At 35.1% G+C, this 16,578-nt stretch overlaps 1 protein-coding gene across 2 annotated transcripts; it reads right to left on the bottom strand.

The window, feature by feature from the left end:
* Nucleotides 1–372: 372 nt before the first annotated feature.
* Nucleotides 373–15,285, bottom strand: MLC1 (modulator of VRAC current 1). 2 transcript variants are annotated; one of them, XM_079304750.1, is made up of 14 exons: nucleotides 15,194–15,285; nucleotides 14,296–14,433; nucleotides 14,117–14,213; nucleotides 13,433–13,616; nucleotides 11,226–11,315; nucleotides 9,205–9,258; nucleotides 8,758–8,859; nucleotides 7,010–7,111; nucleotides 6,032–6,103; nucleotides 5,449–5,565; nucleotides 4,675–4,731; nucleotides 3,685–3,807; nucleotides 2,078–2,245; nucleotides 373–938 (listed from the first exon to the last, which is right to left on the bottom strand). In XM_079304750.1, exons 4-14 carry the CDS (start codon nucleotides 13,610–13,612, stop codon nucleotides 864–866), a joined length of 1,140 nt encoding a protein of 379 aa, XP_079160876.1. In that variant the 5' UTR covers nucleotides 13,613–13,616; nucleotides 14,117–14,213; nucleotides 14,296–14,433; nucleotides 15,194–15,285; the 3' UTR covers nucleotides 373–863. The 2 variants fall into 2 exon arrangements, with proteins under 2 accessions (XP_079160876.1, XP_079160875.1); XM_079304749.1 differs by lacking the exon at nucleotides 14,117–14,213.
* Between the last annotated feature and the right edge of the window lie 1,293 nt (nucleotides 15,286–16,578).

Below are 16,578 nucleotides of genomic sequence, written 5' to 3'. Positions count from 1 at the left end.
TTTCTAACAGTGTTTGAAATCCACCCAATCGTACACATAGCTCAGCTATAAGAAAATGTAATCTGTATGGGGGGTGTCCCTAGTTTCAGGGCAGCTAAGGTTTTTCATAGGTTTTAAAGATAGTTAGGAAAATAAATAGATAAAAAGTAATATCTAAAAATAAAAAAATGTAAAACCCTCTTTCAATATCGGTAGTATCTCCTGTTATTTGGCCAATTGCTTCTGTTTGTTGGATGTTTTTGGTTTGGCGAGTACCTTACGTGTCCCAGCACTCAGAAAACACCTCTTCCTCTTTTAATAGTCCAGAAATTGAAGTTTCATGGGAAAGAATATTCTGTTGTTACCTCTCAGATATCAATCCACATTGTCGAGTTTTCACATAATAAAGACTTTTATTTATATAAAAGCAATAAGATGCAGAACAACTTTACAACTCCTACAAAAGTGAAGTATAAGCAAAAACATCAATTATGACTTGTACTCATAACTTTACAAAAGCATTTATCAGTCACACTGACTGCATAATTGCAGTTATAACAATCTCTTGCAAATACATGAAGCCTACTACATATTGCAATATTTTATTTTGCCATCAGCATAAACCCATATGACTCATTATCTTTTTCTAAAGGTATTTTCTAAACACTAGACTACAGATACCAACAGAAAAGACAGATGTGTTAAAATATTACCAACAAATTTTAAGATTATTAAAAAGATACATTATATACTGTGTTATTCCATGGCTCCTACTGCTGCAACTCTATTGCTGTTTAAAAATGGAAAAGTTTTTAAACCTTAATTCAAACAGTTGATTTCTTTTATTGGATTGTGCTGTGTTGGCTGCATTTGTAGGATCCAAACTACTGAGCCATCTGCACCACAACTGCTTTCCAAGCTTTATCTTTGTCAAAATCCTTTAAGGTGTTATTGGAAACCTAAAAGTAAACAAATTTCAGACAAATGCAAACATGAAAAAAATGTTTTGATTAAAAACTGAAGTTCAAGCAAATAAATATCTGAGAGAAGCTAGGAGAATGCAAATGTGAACAGTTACAGTCAGAGCTATTAAAATATTTTATACATTTATGATTGTATAGTTTTGTAAATTACAGAGTTCATATTTAGGATATAGAGTACAACAGTGTATATTAAGTATTGTACAATACTTGAAACATTTGGATCTAAGAAACTTGGCCAAATTCCTATTTTAAACATGTTACTTAAGACATTTTTTCAAGATTTTTTTCCTAAAATTTGACTGAAAGCCTTCACACCTAAACCTTTAACTCCAAACCCAAAAGCAGCACCCTGTGGTGCAACTCAAGCAAGGTTCACACAAGCAAAGTAAGGTCTTGCCTAAGAATACAGACTTCTGAGAAGCCAAAGGGACTTGCAACTTCACCTATAACATTATTCTTGTGTTTAAATACTAAAATGTATGCTTTCGTGGAGAAAGTGCTCCCTTAGCATTTAACTCACACCTAATTTCTCAGTGACTCACAAACCAGGAATACTTTTGTAAATAATCCCCAGCAGAGTTCTGTTTAGCCATGCCATGACCCATGCTCCAAAACATGACTTGCAGCAGTGGAAGTGCTGCTGTGCTTCATCTTTTATACAGAATGCTAAATCTCAAGACACAGATCCAGCAAATAAGCAACCTACACCAAATATCCTCAGCAGCCTGAGGGGACATAATTCCTAAGCTTCCACTTTCCATCCGTAGCTGTTTACTGACTTGATTGATTTCAGTCTCTGCTCCCAGTGCTTTCCATCCAGGGCTGGACTGAATCCAGCACCATATTTCTAGTGCAGTAAGCATGAGTTACTCTCTCAGAGTCTTTAATAGCTCTGTACAGAGGATAGCCTAAGTGGTACAGTTCTGTGCCCTATGTCATGCCCAGTTATCATCTAGCCAGGAAACTATTACCTCTGCATTACACATTTCAGTTGCATAGAACAGCTTTTAATTGTGGTCTGAATTAAAATCAGAAATTAAGACCACAAAACATTATCAAAAAAGAGTATTCTAAAATAGATATTTTCAGATTTTCTTGTGGGTATAAATACAAACCTCTGTTGTTCTGTATTCCTGTTTTTTAACCTGTGATGGTGTCCATGCAGAATCTTGTAGTTTCATCTTTGTCTTGTAATTCACACACTGTATTACAGTTCCAATAGTAAGGCATGCCTGAATTAGCAGCATCAACATCAGAAGCAACAGGAGTACATCATAAGATTGCTGAAAACAGACATATATTGTTAATCACTTGAATAAAATATTTTATAGTGTTCCATCTCTATACTTTTAAGATTCCTATCTGGACTTTTTAAATCAAATTATAATTTACAGTTTGTTTCAAGTGTAAAGTTTCAACTAAAATTTCAGCACCCAAGTTTGCTGAAAGTAGAAGAGATCTGTAATTTCTCAGAAAATTTTAATTTGCCAAATTATCTTTTCCTCTGGACAGAACAGAATTGAGGAAACTATCCTCTAAAACAGTGTCTTACTGCTGGGTCTGACCTAATCAATGCCACAGCTGTACTTGGGCCCAGCCCTGTGCCTTGCTGCCTCTGACCCTGCCCTGCTGACCAGAGTTCCTGGATGACCTTGGATCTGCCTCAGAACTGTGGACTGACCTGGCAATCACTGAACCATTGATTGAACCTGGCTCCTATGGCAGGACCTGCCTGGCTTTATTATTTTTTGGGGTACTGTAGGACTGCCCTGCTTGCCAATGAAGTTACCATTCTTTTTCTGCCTTGCTGTTACCTCCTTCTCCATGGTGCCTCCAGCCCTGTGCAGAACAGCCCACTCTCACTGTACCCAGACACAAAGCAGAGTAAGAATGTAAGAAATGCTCTGCAGGGTCACACCAACTGTCTAGACAGTGTAGTCATCTCTCTCTAATGTATGACAGGAGAAGCTACTTAAAGAGGGTATGTAAGCTGCTATGGCCATTCCTGAGGTTCAACAACACAGTATATCTCTCCTGGATAAGAACAGCATCACATATTCAGAAGTTGATTTTCCAGTTCCTGAGATATCTATCTGTTTAATAAACATTTTCCCTCTTTTCTTCTAAAGTTACAAGACTACTTAATGACTAGCAGATACTAAGAGTAAAGACTTAATGACATTGGTCTAGTGCCCCTAAGTGGTTCTTTGAACAACATCAGGGATTGGCAAACACTTTGCCAGCAGAGCCCTAGAAAGCTCCTCAGCAATGCACAGGTAACTTTTCTTACTGAAATGCTTTAAACTTTGCAAACTTTTTCTTCTCTGTCCAATCCAGACTTTGGATGAAACCAGGTGTATGCTTACAATCCCAATGATTGGTAAACATCCTAAGAAACAGAAAAATGTACTCTTCAAGGAAACCTAGATTCATTAATTTAAATAGTACAAATTATAAAAGCCTCATGGAGTCTAGCATACTGTATATTACTTTTACTGTGTCTTTGGAATAATATCCTAGCTTTTTAAAACTACAATTCTGGAATGGCAACAGATGTAACATACTTTCATTTATATCCTAAGTTAAAGAGTTTTTAAATAATTTCTACAACATTTCATTCAATCTTTATAATGCAGTGCCTTGTCTAATTTCCCTGATTTACTACTACCTTAACACTGTAACATGTAGAGGTTCATTTTTCAATTGCCTAAAAAACACATACTTTAACGGCAGGTGGATAACTTTTAAAGATGTCAACAACTTGCATGATACTGAAGGATAAGTATGCAGAAGCAGTGAACAACAAAGGAGAGGTAACACTGCTAATGGCAATCAGGACCTCAACCTAAAAAATAAGACAATAAATGTTAAATAATAATCTAAAAATTAACTCTTGTTTGTGAGCTATGTCTTCTCGAAGCAAGCATAACAGAAGTGTGTAAAACTGTGTGAGATTATACATTAAAGACAAATACTAAGAGCCATCCACATTTCATGGAGATACAGAAGCAAGGTTTGAATAACTTAAGATTCCTAGCCAAAACACTGTTGGCTTGCAATTCATATTTCATTCAATACAGATGATGACTTTCTATTATTTTACAAGTGCCTTCCACATACACATAGAGGAAGCAATGCTGAATCTGGAGAGCTGGTATAGAAGCCACCATTTATTCTTCAATTTATATGAAGTAATGAGACTCAACAGCAGATATTGCAGACTTGCAACCAAAAAAAAATATTATGCAAATAAACTCCAGTGCCCTGAGGAAATTTATTGCCATGCAGCAGCAGCCAAGTTTCATTCAAATATCACCCCTACAGGATTATATTCTGACTTCACTTGCAGTTATGCCTCACTACTCACTTAAATATGGTCACATGACTATTACTTAGATATTACACATCTAAGACATTCAAGAAATAAATGCACTCTACTGAATATTCTTAGTTCTTGTTGCTAATCACGAAGATGAAGAATTTGTTTAAAATAGTTGCTATGTTGAGGGCAGCCTGAAGATATTAAGCCTCCAAAGGACCTACCAGAGTTCTTTTAAGGGATACCAGCTAACACTCCTGCTACATATTTCTGTCACATTTTGTAGAAGCAGCTAAAAACAAGTGAGCAAACTTGATTAGTGCCCACTATCAGGCAGAGTTTCTTAGCATTATTCCACTCTAATGAGAAAATCTAAGAATTTGGCACACTTACCAGACATTTACTTGGATATTCAGCCGCTACATGACTGGCGATAGCACTCGGAAAGCACTAAACAAAAGAGTGTAACAAAGTACTTAGTGACTTGAAAATTACAAAAATCATAACTGAATTACAGTAATTCCCAATATTCACAGCTTTTTTCTTTTGTGAATTCTGAATGCTGACAAGCTTATTTATGAACTTTTTCCACTTCATGCAAATGGATTTTACAGACACATATACATAAACCTAATGGTCATTGTCTTCTTTCTCAGTCAGTTCCTTCGTGGCAAGGGTGACACAACATCCCTTATGAATTCACTGCTCCTCAGTAGAGGGATAAGGTTACCAATCACAGTCTCAGAACTTCAAAAACTATTAAAACTGAGAGGTTAAATAAGATGTTTTAAGAATTCTACAATGCTAAAACTAAACTTTTTCTTTTGCAGCCTGAAATATTCTAAAACCTATGACTTTTTTTTACTTTGACAAAACACCTCACTTCTAATACCCTTGTTTTAATACTCATTTCCATTTTACTGAATTGAGGACTGAGAATGTATCAGTACATTTTACTGAAGTATTGCAAACCAAAACAGATAAAATATATTGCATAAATACATTAAGTATATTGAAATGCTAATTCATTTGCTAAGCAGCAATTCCCAAACAGTATCAGAGACAAATAAATATTCCAGTAGGGAGGAGAAAAATAAAAAAAATAAAATTAAAAAAATAAATAAAAGACATTGTTTTAAAAGAGCAGCTTCTATTTGCACTACTTACAGCAACTAGGATCCAAAAGAATGTTACTGAGAGGTATGGACCTGAGACTAGAACATCCATATTCAAAGCAATTATTCCACCAAATACTGATGAAATTCCAATAATCACCTCAATTACCTAAAACAGGTAAGAGCACACAAATTATGAACAATATATTTGAACACAAAATTTCCTACTTGCATACAGAAAGGACCTCACTGGAAAGAGTAAAATGCATTTATGCTAGTAGCTAGGTATGGAGTCTATGTTTTTCATCTTTAAAATATGGCAAAATGGTAGCTATCTTAAGTGGAAACAGGATCAGCTTCATCATACATATTTATGCTTTTATTTATTGGCTCCCCCAAACATTAGTTCAGTTTCCACTATTTATCCTTAAGTCATTAAGTAGTCTCCTTCCCACAATAAAGAGCAGTTATGATTTATCTTGCAATTCTCAAAAGAAATATTTTATTATATATCTCTCATTTTTGTGTTTATTTTTCAGTTTTTAACTACACTGATCTCTTCCTGGCTTTAAAGGACATTAGCACCTAGAAAGAAGAATTAATAAACTGATTCAATGAAACAGTGCTTTTCTTACTGAGTATGACTTCAGAATTCGAGCAGGAAAGCTGACATTGCTCAAAACAATGGCACTGTCATATGCAGTATTCTAGAGGGGAATAAAAAAACCATGATAAAAAATATACAAACCAATACATTTTTTTCTAAAATCTTGTATAACCTTTACAAAACCTAATGGTAGTATGCAACATCTGGTTGGCCCAGAAGAGGTGGCAGTCATACATCATGGTGTTTTCCAGTGTCAGACCACATCAATTACATTTAAACCAAATTAATTAGTCCCAGATTAGCTGTACCACAGCCGCCATTCAATAATGAGATATTGTCATCTTGTCTTCATTTTCCACCTTCAAAGAATAGCCTTTCTTCCTGAGCCTTCAGGAAGAACTTCAGCCTGACATGGATCAGCAGGAGCTAAAGGAGGACAGGGCACTACACAACTTTACCAATCAGTATTTTCAATGGCATAGCCTGTTTGCTTCATTCTTACCTAAAAGAAGTACTGTTGTAGAAAAATGAGAGTGGGGTTTAGGAAAGCACTTGTGAATAAAGAAAATTTTATCAATAGCCTCAAAACCTGAAGCCAAGATTCGTTGTGCAGATACCACCAAACTGTGTATACAAGACAATTACTTTCTCTACATCAGACTTCAAAAAGGTATTGCTTGCATACATACAAGTTACAGTACTCTAATGTTTCACCATCATCAAGTTTCATTCTACAAAACAGAAATAAAACATTTGCTATGCCCATTCATAAGATATTTGAAGAACTCTGTGCTGTATCATTTTTAACAGGTAATTTTGCAGAGGGCTCATTGCACTTTTAAAAAATAGAAGAAGCAATAACTGTTTATTATAGCAATTTTATTTATAGTTCAAGTATTGTTTTAGCATGCAAGGTTATACACTGGCATTGCCAATAAATTGTCAGCATATGTAATACAGGAAAATGGGGCATTTTTTAACATGCACAATCCTTAAGGATACCTACTTTCTTTCTTGTACAGCAGTCTTCAGTAGACCTAGCTGAAATGATCACAGTAGTTGCCATGAAGATTTCCAGCAGAATAAGTAGAATCAAGTTGAAATTTATCTGTCAGTAAAATCCCAGACATAAATGAATTATGTCTTCCACATTAAAAATAAAGGAAGGGACTGAGTCTAACATGATTAGGCAGGTTGTCAAGTTTATGTCAGATTTAGACACATATACTGATTACATACTTTGTTAACTATTTTCTTGGCTCTTGACAAACTTCAAAAACAACATATAAACAGAATGCCTAACCTAAGAAGGAAACATTTACTTCATTTATGGAAATATTCTACCTGAAGATATTATCACTGTCTTCCAGAAGAGGAGCTTATGATAAGGGAGCATTTGCTGGGTACATTTGCTTTTTGCAGGCCCCTCTATGTGAAACCAGAACACTGCAGCAACTAATGGGAAATTCTCAGAGGGAGGGCCACAGGTCACAACTCCTAGGTTGCAATCCCAGATGGTGTGCTCCTATATTGGACACTGAATGAAAACACAAACCAAAGAACTGCACCGAGGATCCCAGTTCTGTGCCCTGCTTAGTGCTGGTTTATAAAGCATTCACAGACACTCTTCATGGGTTCATGACTCTCACAGATTACACTGTTGTGCAAAAACATGGATGCTGCCATTGCTTATATTCAAGAGACAAATAAGCGAATGCAATACTTTACATTGCTCTTTTGACCCTTATTATTCTCATGAAAAGAGGTAGATATCTACATACATGGACTGAATCATTTCCTAGAGGCACACAAGTTAGGCAGAGTGGATCTCCCTTTCTTGTCTTAAAAAGCACCATGTTTTTCCATCAGCAGCCCAAGAAAACATCTGGTAGTCAGTCAGGCCATTGGAGCAAAGTACCAAAAATCTAGGAAGAACTGACACCATTCCAAACCTATACAATTACAGCAAACCATTGTTCAACAATTTGGAACAGAATTATATTGTTTCCTCATGTCAGACCTGCTTTGTTGATGATGAAATCTGAGTCTTTCTTTGACACTCTGGCATGTATCTTGCAGCACGTGTCTTTTGAAAAAAGTAGTAAGTGGAAGATTTAGGAGGCTTTTTTGGACACTGAAATTCACTTTTTCTTAGGAAACGATAATTGCAACTATGTGCCTTGCTGTACCCAACAGACTGTTGGTACAGACTCTGCAAACAGCGAAAAAAGTCATTGTGGTAAACTTCTGGAAAATGTACTACAATAAAGAATACAGGAATTGTTAGGCAAAAGAAGAAGTGGCAAATGTGTGATCTGCAGAACAATTTAATCCAGATTTAAATTCCCATGATTTAGACATGTTTTGACACAGTGCCAATACCAATGCAAGCTGGCAAGGCCACACTTGGTGGCAGTGCAGTGCCAAGTAGATGCACAAGTTTGAGTCCAGAAGCAGTGTAACTAAACTGATGGACTATATCCCTTAGTCCTAGGTAAAAGAAGTAAATAACAAAAATTGAAAAAATAACAATAAATAAATTAGATTCTTGTGAATATTATTGACAGCAACTAACACTGGGCAAAGAGAAATGTAAAATAACTGCTGTATGATCTCTTGTCACAGACCAAGCAGGAATACAGGGATATTGGCAGCAAAGTAATGATGTGATCTCCAGCCACCTAATGCGCCACCCTACCTTGTTTTTTAACAAAGATAAATGTATCACTATTAGTAATTGTTTTAGTAACTTACATTTATAGCTGATGGATTGAGGACAAGTTTGCATCCAAACCAAATCAAACACGTTGTTGTAACAGCAAATGTAGACACAAATAGAATCTGAAAATTTGGTATCTGAAAAACAGTTTCAGAATGGGTTTCTCTCTTATTTTAAACATGGGGAAAATTTGAACACACATACACACAGATATATAGCTATAGATATAGATTATATAGATATAGATATATACATGATATAGATATAGAGATAGAGACAGAGATAGAGAGAGATAGAGATAGAGATAGAGATAGATAGAGATAGAGATAGAGATAGAGATAGAGATAGAGATAGAGATAGAGATAGAGATAGAGATAGAGATAGAGATAGAGATAGATAGAGATAGATATAGCTATAAATATAGACATACATAGACATAGACTTAGAGATATATAAAATCGACAATAAAATTTCATACTTACCACATTAATTTTATTCCTTGCTATAGCAAAGCTCACAACTGCTGAAGGAATACACTGGGAAAATTAAAAGAGAAGACTAGTGGGATCTTCTGAACAATTATACATACTTCTATAGACGTGTTTTATGTGTCTGAATTCATATTTCAGTACACTTAGACAAACAGAAGATCAGAAACTCTGAAGAAAATGCATCACTTGACTGAGTTCATTAATCACAATCAGTGTCTGAGGATTACAAGAAGTTTAAATATAACTTCTATATCCCTCAGTTTTGACTAACTACCCAGCATAATGTGATGATTAAAAGAAAGAAAGTCTCTCATGAGGTATTTCACGCCTTTTTTAGTTTAAATTAACTACAGAATGCCTGAGATCCTTGAGCAGGACAAAACAGTGCTACTCCCAAACTGGGCCTGCACATTCTTTAAACAGACATCACCCTGTATAATTTGCCCAGTCTCAAGCCAGCTCCAAAGAACCTTGTGAAAATCTGCTGAGTCAAGGTACACTTGGAGAATTGTGCCTGGGATGTCCACTCTGTTCACTGGGAACTGTTTCCCTACTTGAGGACAAAGATAAATGGAAAAGTCATGCACAAATGAAAAGTCTCACAAGTAACTTCTCTATCCCTTAGCTGTTCCCCACCATAAGAGACATGGCACCATTACAGACTCAACTCTATTTTACACAAATGCCTACTAAAATTATAATAAAAGTGTTCTTATGTTAAATAATGAATCATGAAATAAATGCCATATTTCTAATTCTCTTCCCACACATCTGAACACTGATAGCTTAACAATGGAACATTATAAAGAGATTAATACTGACATGTACAATTCTTGGCAGCACTCCCTTAACACCTAAATGACCTTTACTGAACATAATCTAAACATCCTTTTATGTCCTGGATACATAGGAGTCTCTAGAACACTAGAGGACTATGTTTAGGCAACTGAATCCAACTACTACTCCAGATGGTGAAAGTCCAGAGAGCAATTCAGCTTCAGGCTGAACTATGGCTGGCTCCACATCAATCTGGACTTTTCTGACTGCACCAACACCATCACCATCACCTGAAGTAGAAGCTCTAACACTTTCCTCACCTACAGACACCAAACATACACACCTTCAAACTCAATGTGATAACCTTCTGTATCCAAAGATCACCCAGGTCTTTGGAAATTTTTGAACATGAAATTTAAAGAGTCAAGATTGGGGCAGAGAGAGAAACATCTCAGTAACTAACACTAACAGAGAATAAGGTATCTGTGAAGATACTGACTTCAAAAGCTCCAATTTAATACCTTTAGTGGAAACCCAAGTGATAACTCATTCACACACAGATAACTCATTCAAGTAAAGCATTAGTCTTGGACCTAACTTAGAAAGAAATATTTAAGTCGAGAAGATAACCATGACAGAATACTGCCATAAATGAAGGAAGTATGTGAAACTTATCTTAATACCTAAAGCACAAATTAAGCACATGTAAAACAGTAAACACATATATGCACCCTTAAAAATATAGTAAAAATATATTGGGCTCTGGAAAATGTCAGCCATCTTTAATATATACTTTACTAATAAAATAATAATACTCAAGAGAACTTTGGTCTTCTTCAGTACTTGGATATTATGGCAAAATAAATTTAAAAATTAATACTTTGAGATACAATCTGAAATACATTTTCATAGCATATAGCCTTAAAACTTCCCAAAAACATAACAATGATTTTTTTTTAATCAAGCATAGAAAAACTGCTCTACAGATTAATATTGAATGCCAGTGCTGAGCTGATTAACAAAAATGGCAACACAAACCCATTTGTCTTTATGACAACTGTTATTCTTTTAATCATGCAACAAAAATCTGTTTAATGAACTGTTAAATAGAATTAAATCTTCCATGAAGAAAATTAACAGTAGAAAAAGACAGAATAAAAAACATAAACCCACAAAAATTATTTACTATTGCATTTGCTGTCAAACAGCCACAGCAAATAATTAAGAATGCTTACTGAACCTGCTGCACAACGTAAATAATCCATTTCAGATGGAAAAATATTTCCCAGATATAGTGAAAATCCAGAAGTAATAAGGAGGCAAGTCTGCAAAGCAACAAATAAAATAAATTTATATGAATAAAACTGCTTTTTTAAAAACAACTAGTCAGACACAAATCAATCAGTAATCAATCCCTTCCAAACTGAGCTACTTCTAAGAATGCAGTTTTTGTGAGAATAAATTTGAAGAAAAATATCAAAATATGCTGACCTCTGAAGATGTTACAAAAACCTAATAATGGACAATGCTCATGTTCAAATCAAGCATTTTGTCCTGACTTGGCAAATAACTCAATAAAATACTCAAAAGGTAACTGCAGTGTTTAGTGGTAAAAATGTTTCAGAAACCTCAGCTATATCTCTACTTTGCATTGTTCTCTGCTTGACTCCACCAAAATTCATTATGCATATGGGCAGCTGGGCAATTACCAACTAGGACACAGCAGTAAAAATAGTATTGGGATACATTAACAAAGTTTCTTCCACTGTATTCCTGAATCACTTCAAATTTTCCTCCTGCTTTCATTCAGTGGCACATCCAAAAATGCTCAACTGTTCCTCTTCCCTTAATAAGCCATTTGTTTATTTCACAACTATCAAAGTTACACACTCTGCAATAAGCAATTAGTGTCTTCTACTAACATAATTTTGTTTTTCCTTGTCATTCCTCTGAGTAGGCATTTCTTTGAAGGAACTGGGAAGATAAGAGACAGAATGGCTCTTTTGTTTTATTTGGGCATTTTTTTCATGTTAGAAAATTACTGGGGTTTTTAAAAAGTCCTTGTCAAAAAAAAAGACAAAAAATAAGGATAGTGTATGTGCATGTATAAACACACACACAGAGAATTTTAGCAGACTGGAAAAGCAGCCTATGGGACCACAAGCTGAAATTGTGCTTAAGGCTCATCAAATTGTTTCTGCACAAAACCAGTCCATCAGCCACTTTGATGTCACTCTGCAGTTAGCAACTGCCCCCTGAAGTAGACAGTTCTGTTCTCTATGACTTATCTTGCCCAGCATACAGCATACTTGCTTTTCTGGACACTGTCTTTCAGAAGGGTTCATAGAGATTAAACACTAGAAAACATTAGAAAAAGTTAATTGGAATTTAATCTAAGAGTTTATTAATAAAACTGTATTTTCATTTTTCCATGAAATTAATTCTTCTTGATACTCTGACTTCAACAAATGATCATTAAACATTATTATCTCCAAAAATTTACAGCTAATCTGTAAATTACAGACAGTTGTCCTTTTGGACTATTAAGTTTGAGAAAATTTGATACATAGAAAGCCAGCACTTCTTTTGCTCTTTTCATGTGACAGTATATCTGAAAGGAAATCCAAGCCTTGCAGTTTGTCAGAAAGGAAAAAACGCTCAGCTGTTTCCACAAAAATAAGGCAATACTTTTATTCACTGTGCAAAAGCAAGCAATTACCATATCTACAGTGAGGCAATCTTAGTTCTTAAGAAAAAATATGCTTCAAAACACATGAGCTGACAGAAAAAGATCAAATTCTAATTGCTGTAATGAAGTTTAATTAACTTGGCTCAGAACATGGAGAAGCATATGACGTACATGCAAGATGAGTATCCTGTGATTCTAGCAGTGACACAAAAATTCAGATCACTGTGTTTTTCATGTAAGAAACACAAGTATATACTCACTACATTAACGATTATACCAAATTATCATGTAGCTATTGAACCCTGAGAGATCAATGTGGCAATCAAGTACCACATGTATTTTTAATGCCAAAAGGCTATCATGGTAGCCACAGTACCTTTAACAGTTAGAAATACTTTTAAAAGAATGCATATGGTCTGCATACTTTATATACTCTACCAAAAGGCAATGCTTATACATACACAGGGGTTGATATTTACTACTATCACATTTATTCTCTGTTTATATGATTAATGATAAAAATAAGCCTTCAAATACCATCTCTGATTAGTAAACAAATAGCCAGAGAATACCAGTAGTCAACTAATTGCTACATTCCAAATTTGCTAAATATGTTTCTATTTTTACAAAGATTTGTTTTCAATACCTTCAGTGATGAAACTTATAGTCTTCAAATTATGTCAAACAGAACACATTTCTGGGCCCTAAGATTTTACCTGTATTTTTAAATTTGCTATCACTTAAAGTACTTACTCCCATCAGCAAAGAATATATCCATGTTTTGTAACTAAAGCAAGGATGCAGCCTCTTTGACAGCTGAAGGTCACTGGATTTGATATCTGGTATATAATTTCCATTCTCTTGTTTTCCCCGTTCCAAAGTTGGCATCCTGTCATAGCTGAATTCTTCTCTGTAACCTTCTTCCCTGGTCATAACACTTCACAAAGGCAATTAAATCATAATAATAATACAAATTACAAAGAAAGAGGAAAAAATATCATTTAGATCCTTCACACACTCAGATCAGTGCTCAACTAGGTTTTGTGTGTATTCAAGACAAAATTATTTTAAAAAGCAATATTTAGCTACTGGATGTATTTGCATTTCAAAATATGTAAGCTTTCTAACCACTTGCTTGCACACCTTAACTAAATTATATCCTACAGCATCAGTTCATAATAATATAGGATAAGTTCCAACAAATTCAAAGTTTCTGTATCTGTGATACCTCAGTAAATTTTTATTTCAAGATCTAAGAACCAGTTTCAGAGGTGTTTAGTTACTGCATATCTCTATAGCAAAAGCTTTTTTCTTTTTCAACTCTAGGACAGTAACGATAAACAGGTTTCAATATAAATTCCATTTGATTTCAACACTTTTGATCAGCTATCTAAAATTACAGACTTTCCTATGAGTCCCATGAACACACATAGTCACAATAACTCAGCTATAGCAAACTGTTTCTAATTTACCCAGTATCAACCATTTCTCTTGTTCACTTCATCCTTTTTTGTTCACCTCACTGCTTGCCAATCTCTTAAAATACCATAAGGAGTATCTTATATTAGAATTAAGTTACTGCAGATTTTTCAACAGTTAAAAACCTTCGTGCTTACCTTCCACTGAAAAGTTAACTGTTAGTTTAAAACAGCCCTGTGAACACAGCTGCCTGTACACTTTGTGATATTCTCACCGTTCAGTGAGTCATGCCGGCTTTGAAAAGTTCTCCCTTACACTTTGGCTTTCAACAACATCTATTCAGATATGGAACAAAAGCACAGCAAGAACTTCAGTTAAGCCAGGGAACAGGAAAATGCCTCCTGAATTTTAATTAACAGAACACACTAGAAAATGACTGTACTACATCTCATAGGGCTGCTTCCAAATCAGACCAACAAATTAAAAGTTTCATGTCTTTTTTTAATTTGAGACTACCTTTTACTTAGCATCTTAAATAAAAGCTTCCTCAGAGTTTGCCACTTTTAGGTATCATAATAGCCAGTGATCCCAATATCTAACAAACGAGTTCTTGTTTCAAAAGAGCAAAATGTACTTACAATGCAATATTCTCCTAGAAAAAAAAATGACAGAATAAAAGTTCAAGTATTACAGTATCTCAACAGGACAGGAAGCTCAAAAGTTAGAGCTTAGAGGTTAGAAATCTATCAGGATTATTATTTTCACAGTAGAACATCTCTTTGTCTCTTTCCACTAGCCTTAGTTTTCTGGAGTGTTCAGATAAACCCCACACATTTCCTTCACGCTGTACAGAACACCCAATGACTAAACAACACATTTTAAATCTAGCAGGCAGCAGTGACATGCAATGGCCAGCGTACATTGGAACCAGTCCTCCTGCTTATTAAGCAATGAAAAGAGGGAAAAAAAGGACGTTTTTATCTTGAAGATGTTGGCAACTCGACAGCTACAGCAATGACAGGGTCTTTTGTGTAAACTTTAAACACTCTTGTAACCAAGACACAATTAAATCTTCAGTATTCTGAAGGGCATCACCTTCAAAGTATGCTGGAAAAACTTTTGAACAGCACAACTTCTCAGTTTGTACAGACTGTAGATTTTCCTTTTTTCATAATGTCAGCCAATACTGAAAAAATATTAAAATGTTACAGTTGTTTTAATAGATTTAAACAGGGGGATTAATAAACCATACACAGTAAGGGACACATCTGTAAACTGTGCTAGAAAAGGGGGAAAAAAAAGATTGTACAGTCAAGCAGAACTGTCTGAAGTAATTAAGCCCTACTGTTCCTCTGCTCATGGAAGAAACACTGCACAACTATTTCCATTATCTGTAACTTTCCAAAGACCATGGTTTAATGGAAAATGAGTATATTGATTTCCTGACAGCTTTTTCAGTGAATACTGGATACTGATTGACTCAAATTACCATAGACACAAAACACAATCATATTTTAACCCTTTTCATCAGTTTAGGGAAAAGGTTTGTGGGTTTCTTTTGGTTTGGGTTTTGTTGTTTGTTTTTTTACACAAAATTGGTGAGATATTCAGGTATTTACTTGATCTAATCTCTTTGAATAAAAAGAATTTATAAAGTCCTGCACCACTGACCAGAGCAGGGTTCAAACTCTCAACTTGTTTACAGCTCCAAGTGTTTCAGCCAGTACTGTACCCGAAAGTTCTCTCTCTCAAGCATGGTATTGCAGTGTTTTCTCAGGTTATAGTGAAATTCCTCCTACCCCCTTTCCTGTGCACTTTTCATTATTTCCCATTTCCCCTTTACACAGAGGTTCATTGCATAATTACTACATCCTCTGCACTTGAACTTCAAACTTCAGTTTCCACTCTAAAATTTTTCTGGGGCCCTTATTTTAGGTTCCCTTCATCTCATGTTCCTGATTCCAGAAAAAGTCTTTCTTTTTTTTTTTTTTTTTTTTTGTGCAAGACCTGATAACCAGAACCCAAGTTGCTGGCTAAGATCTTCTAATGCTAGGTGAGGTACAAATGTGCTATACAAAGAGATTCCTCCTAATTCTAAAGAATGCATGGGAATTTTACATAAAGACTGCAGCAAGTATAACAATTATAACACAACATGAGAAGCTTCTGAAAAGGATTTACAAATTAAGTATTTTAATTCTAAGTTAGGCCAAAAGATGTCAAGGGATGACAAATCAAACCATGAGCAGCTATGAGTAACCACATACTTCCACCACAGGACTGATCACTGAACAAATTCAGCTGCCTAAAGCAGCTATAGCAGATACCTGGTCATTTGTCACAGGCTGTGTGCAGTGCAAGCATCCCCTACAGTAACCACAAAACATAAAACAGATTACCAATTATAACTCAAGTGCCAAGGGATAGTGTGACAAAAAGGTACATGAACTTATCAAGAGTCCTGTTTTTGTTATCAAGGA

This window comes from Erithacus rubecula (genome assembly GCF_903797595.1).
Source record: "Erithacus rubecula genome assembly, chromosome: 4".
Taxonomy (NCBI): Eukaryota; Metazoa; Chordata; class Aves; order Passeriformes; family Muscicapidae; genus Erithacus; species Erithacus rubecula.
Note: the sequence above shows the minus strand (reverse complement) of the source record. Positions and strands in the feature narration are given on the sequence as shown.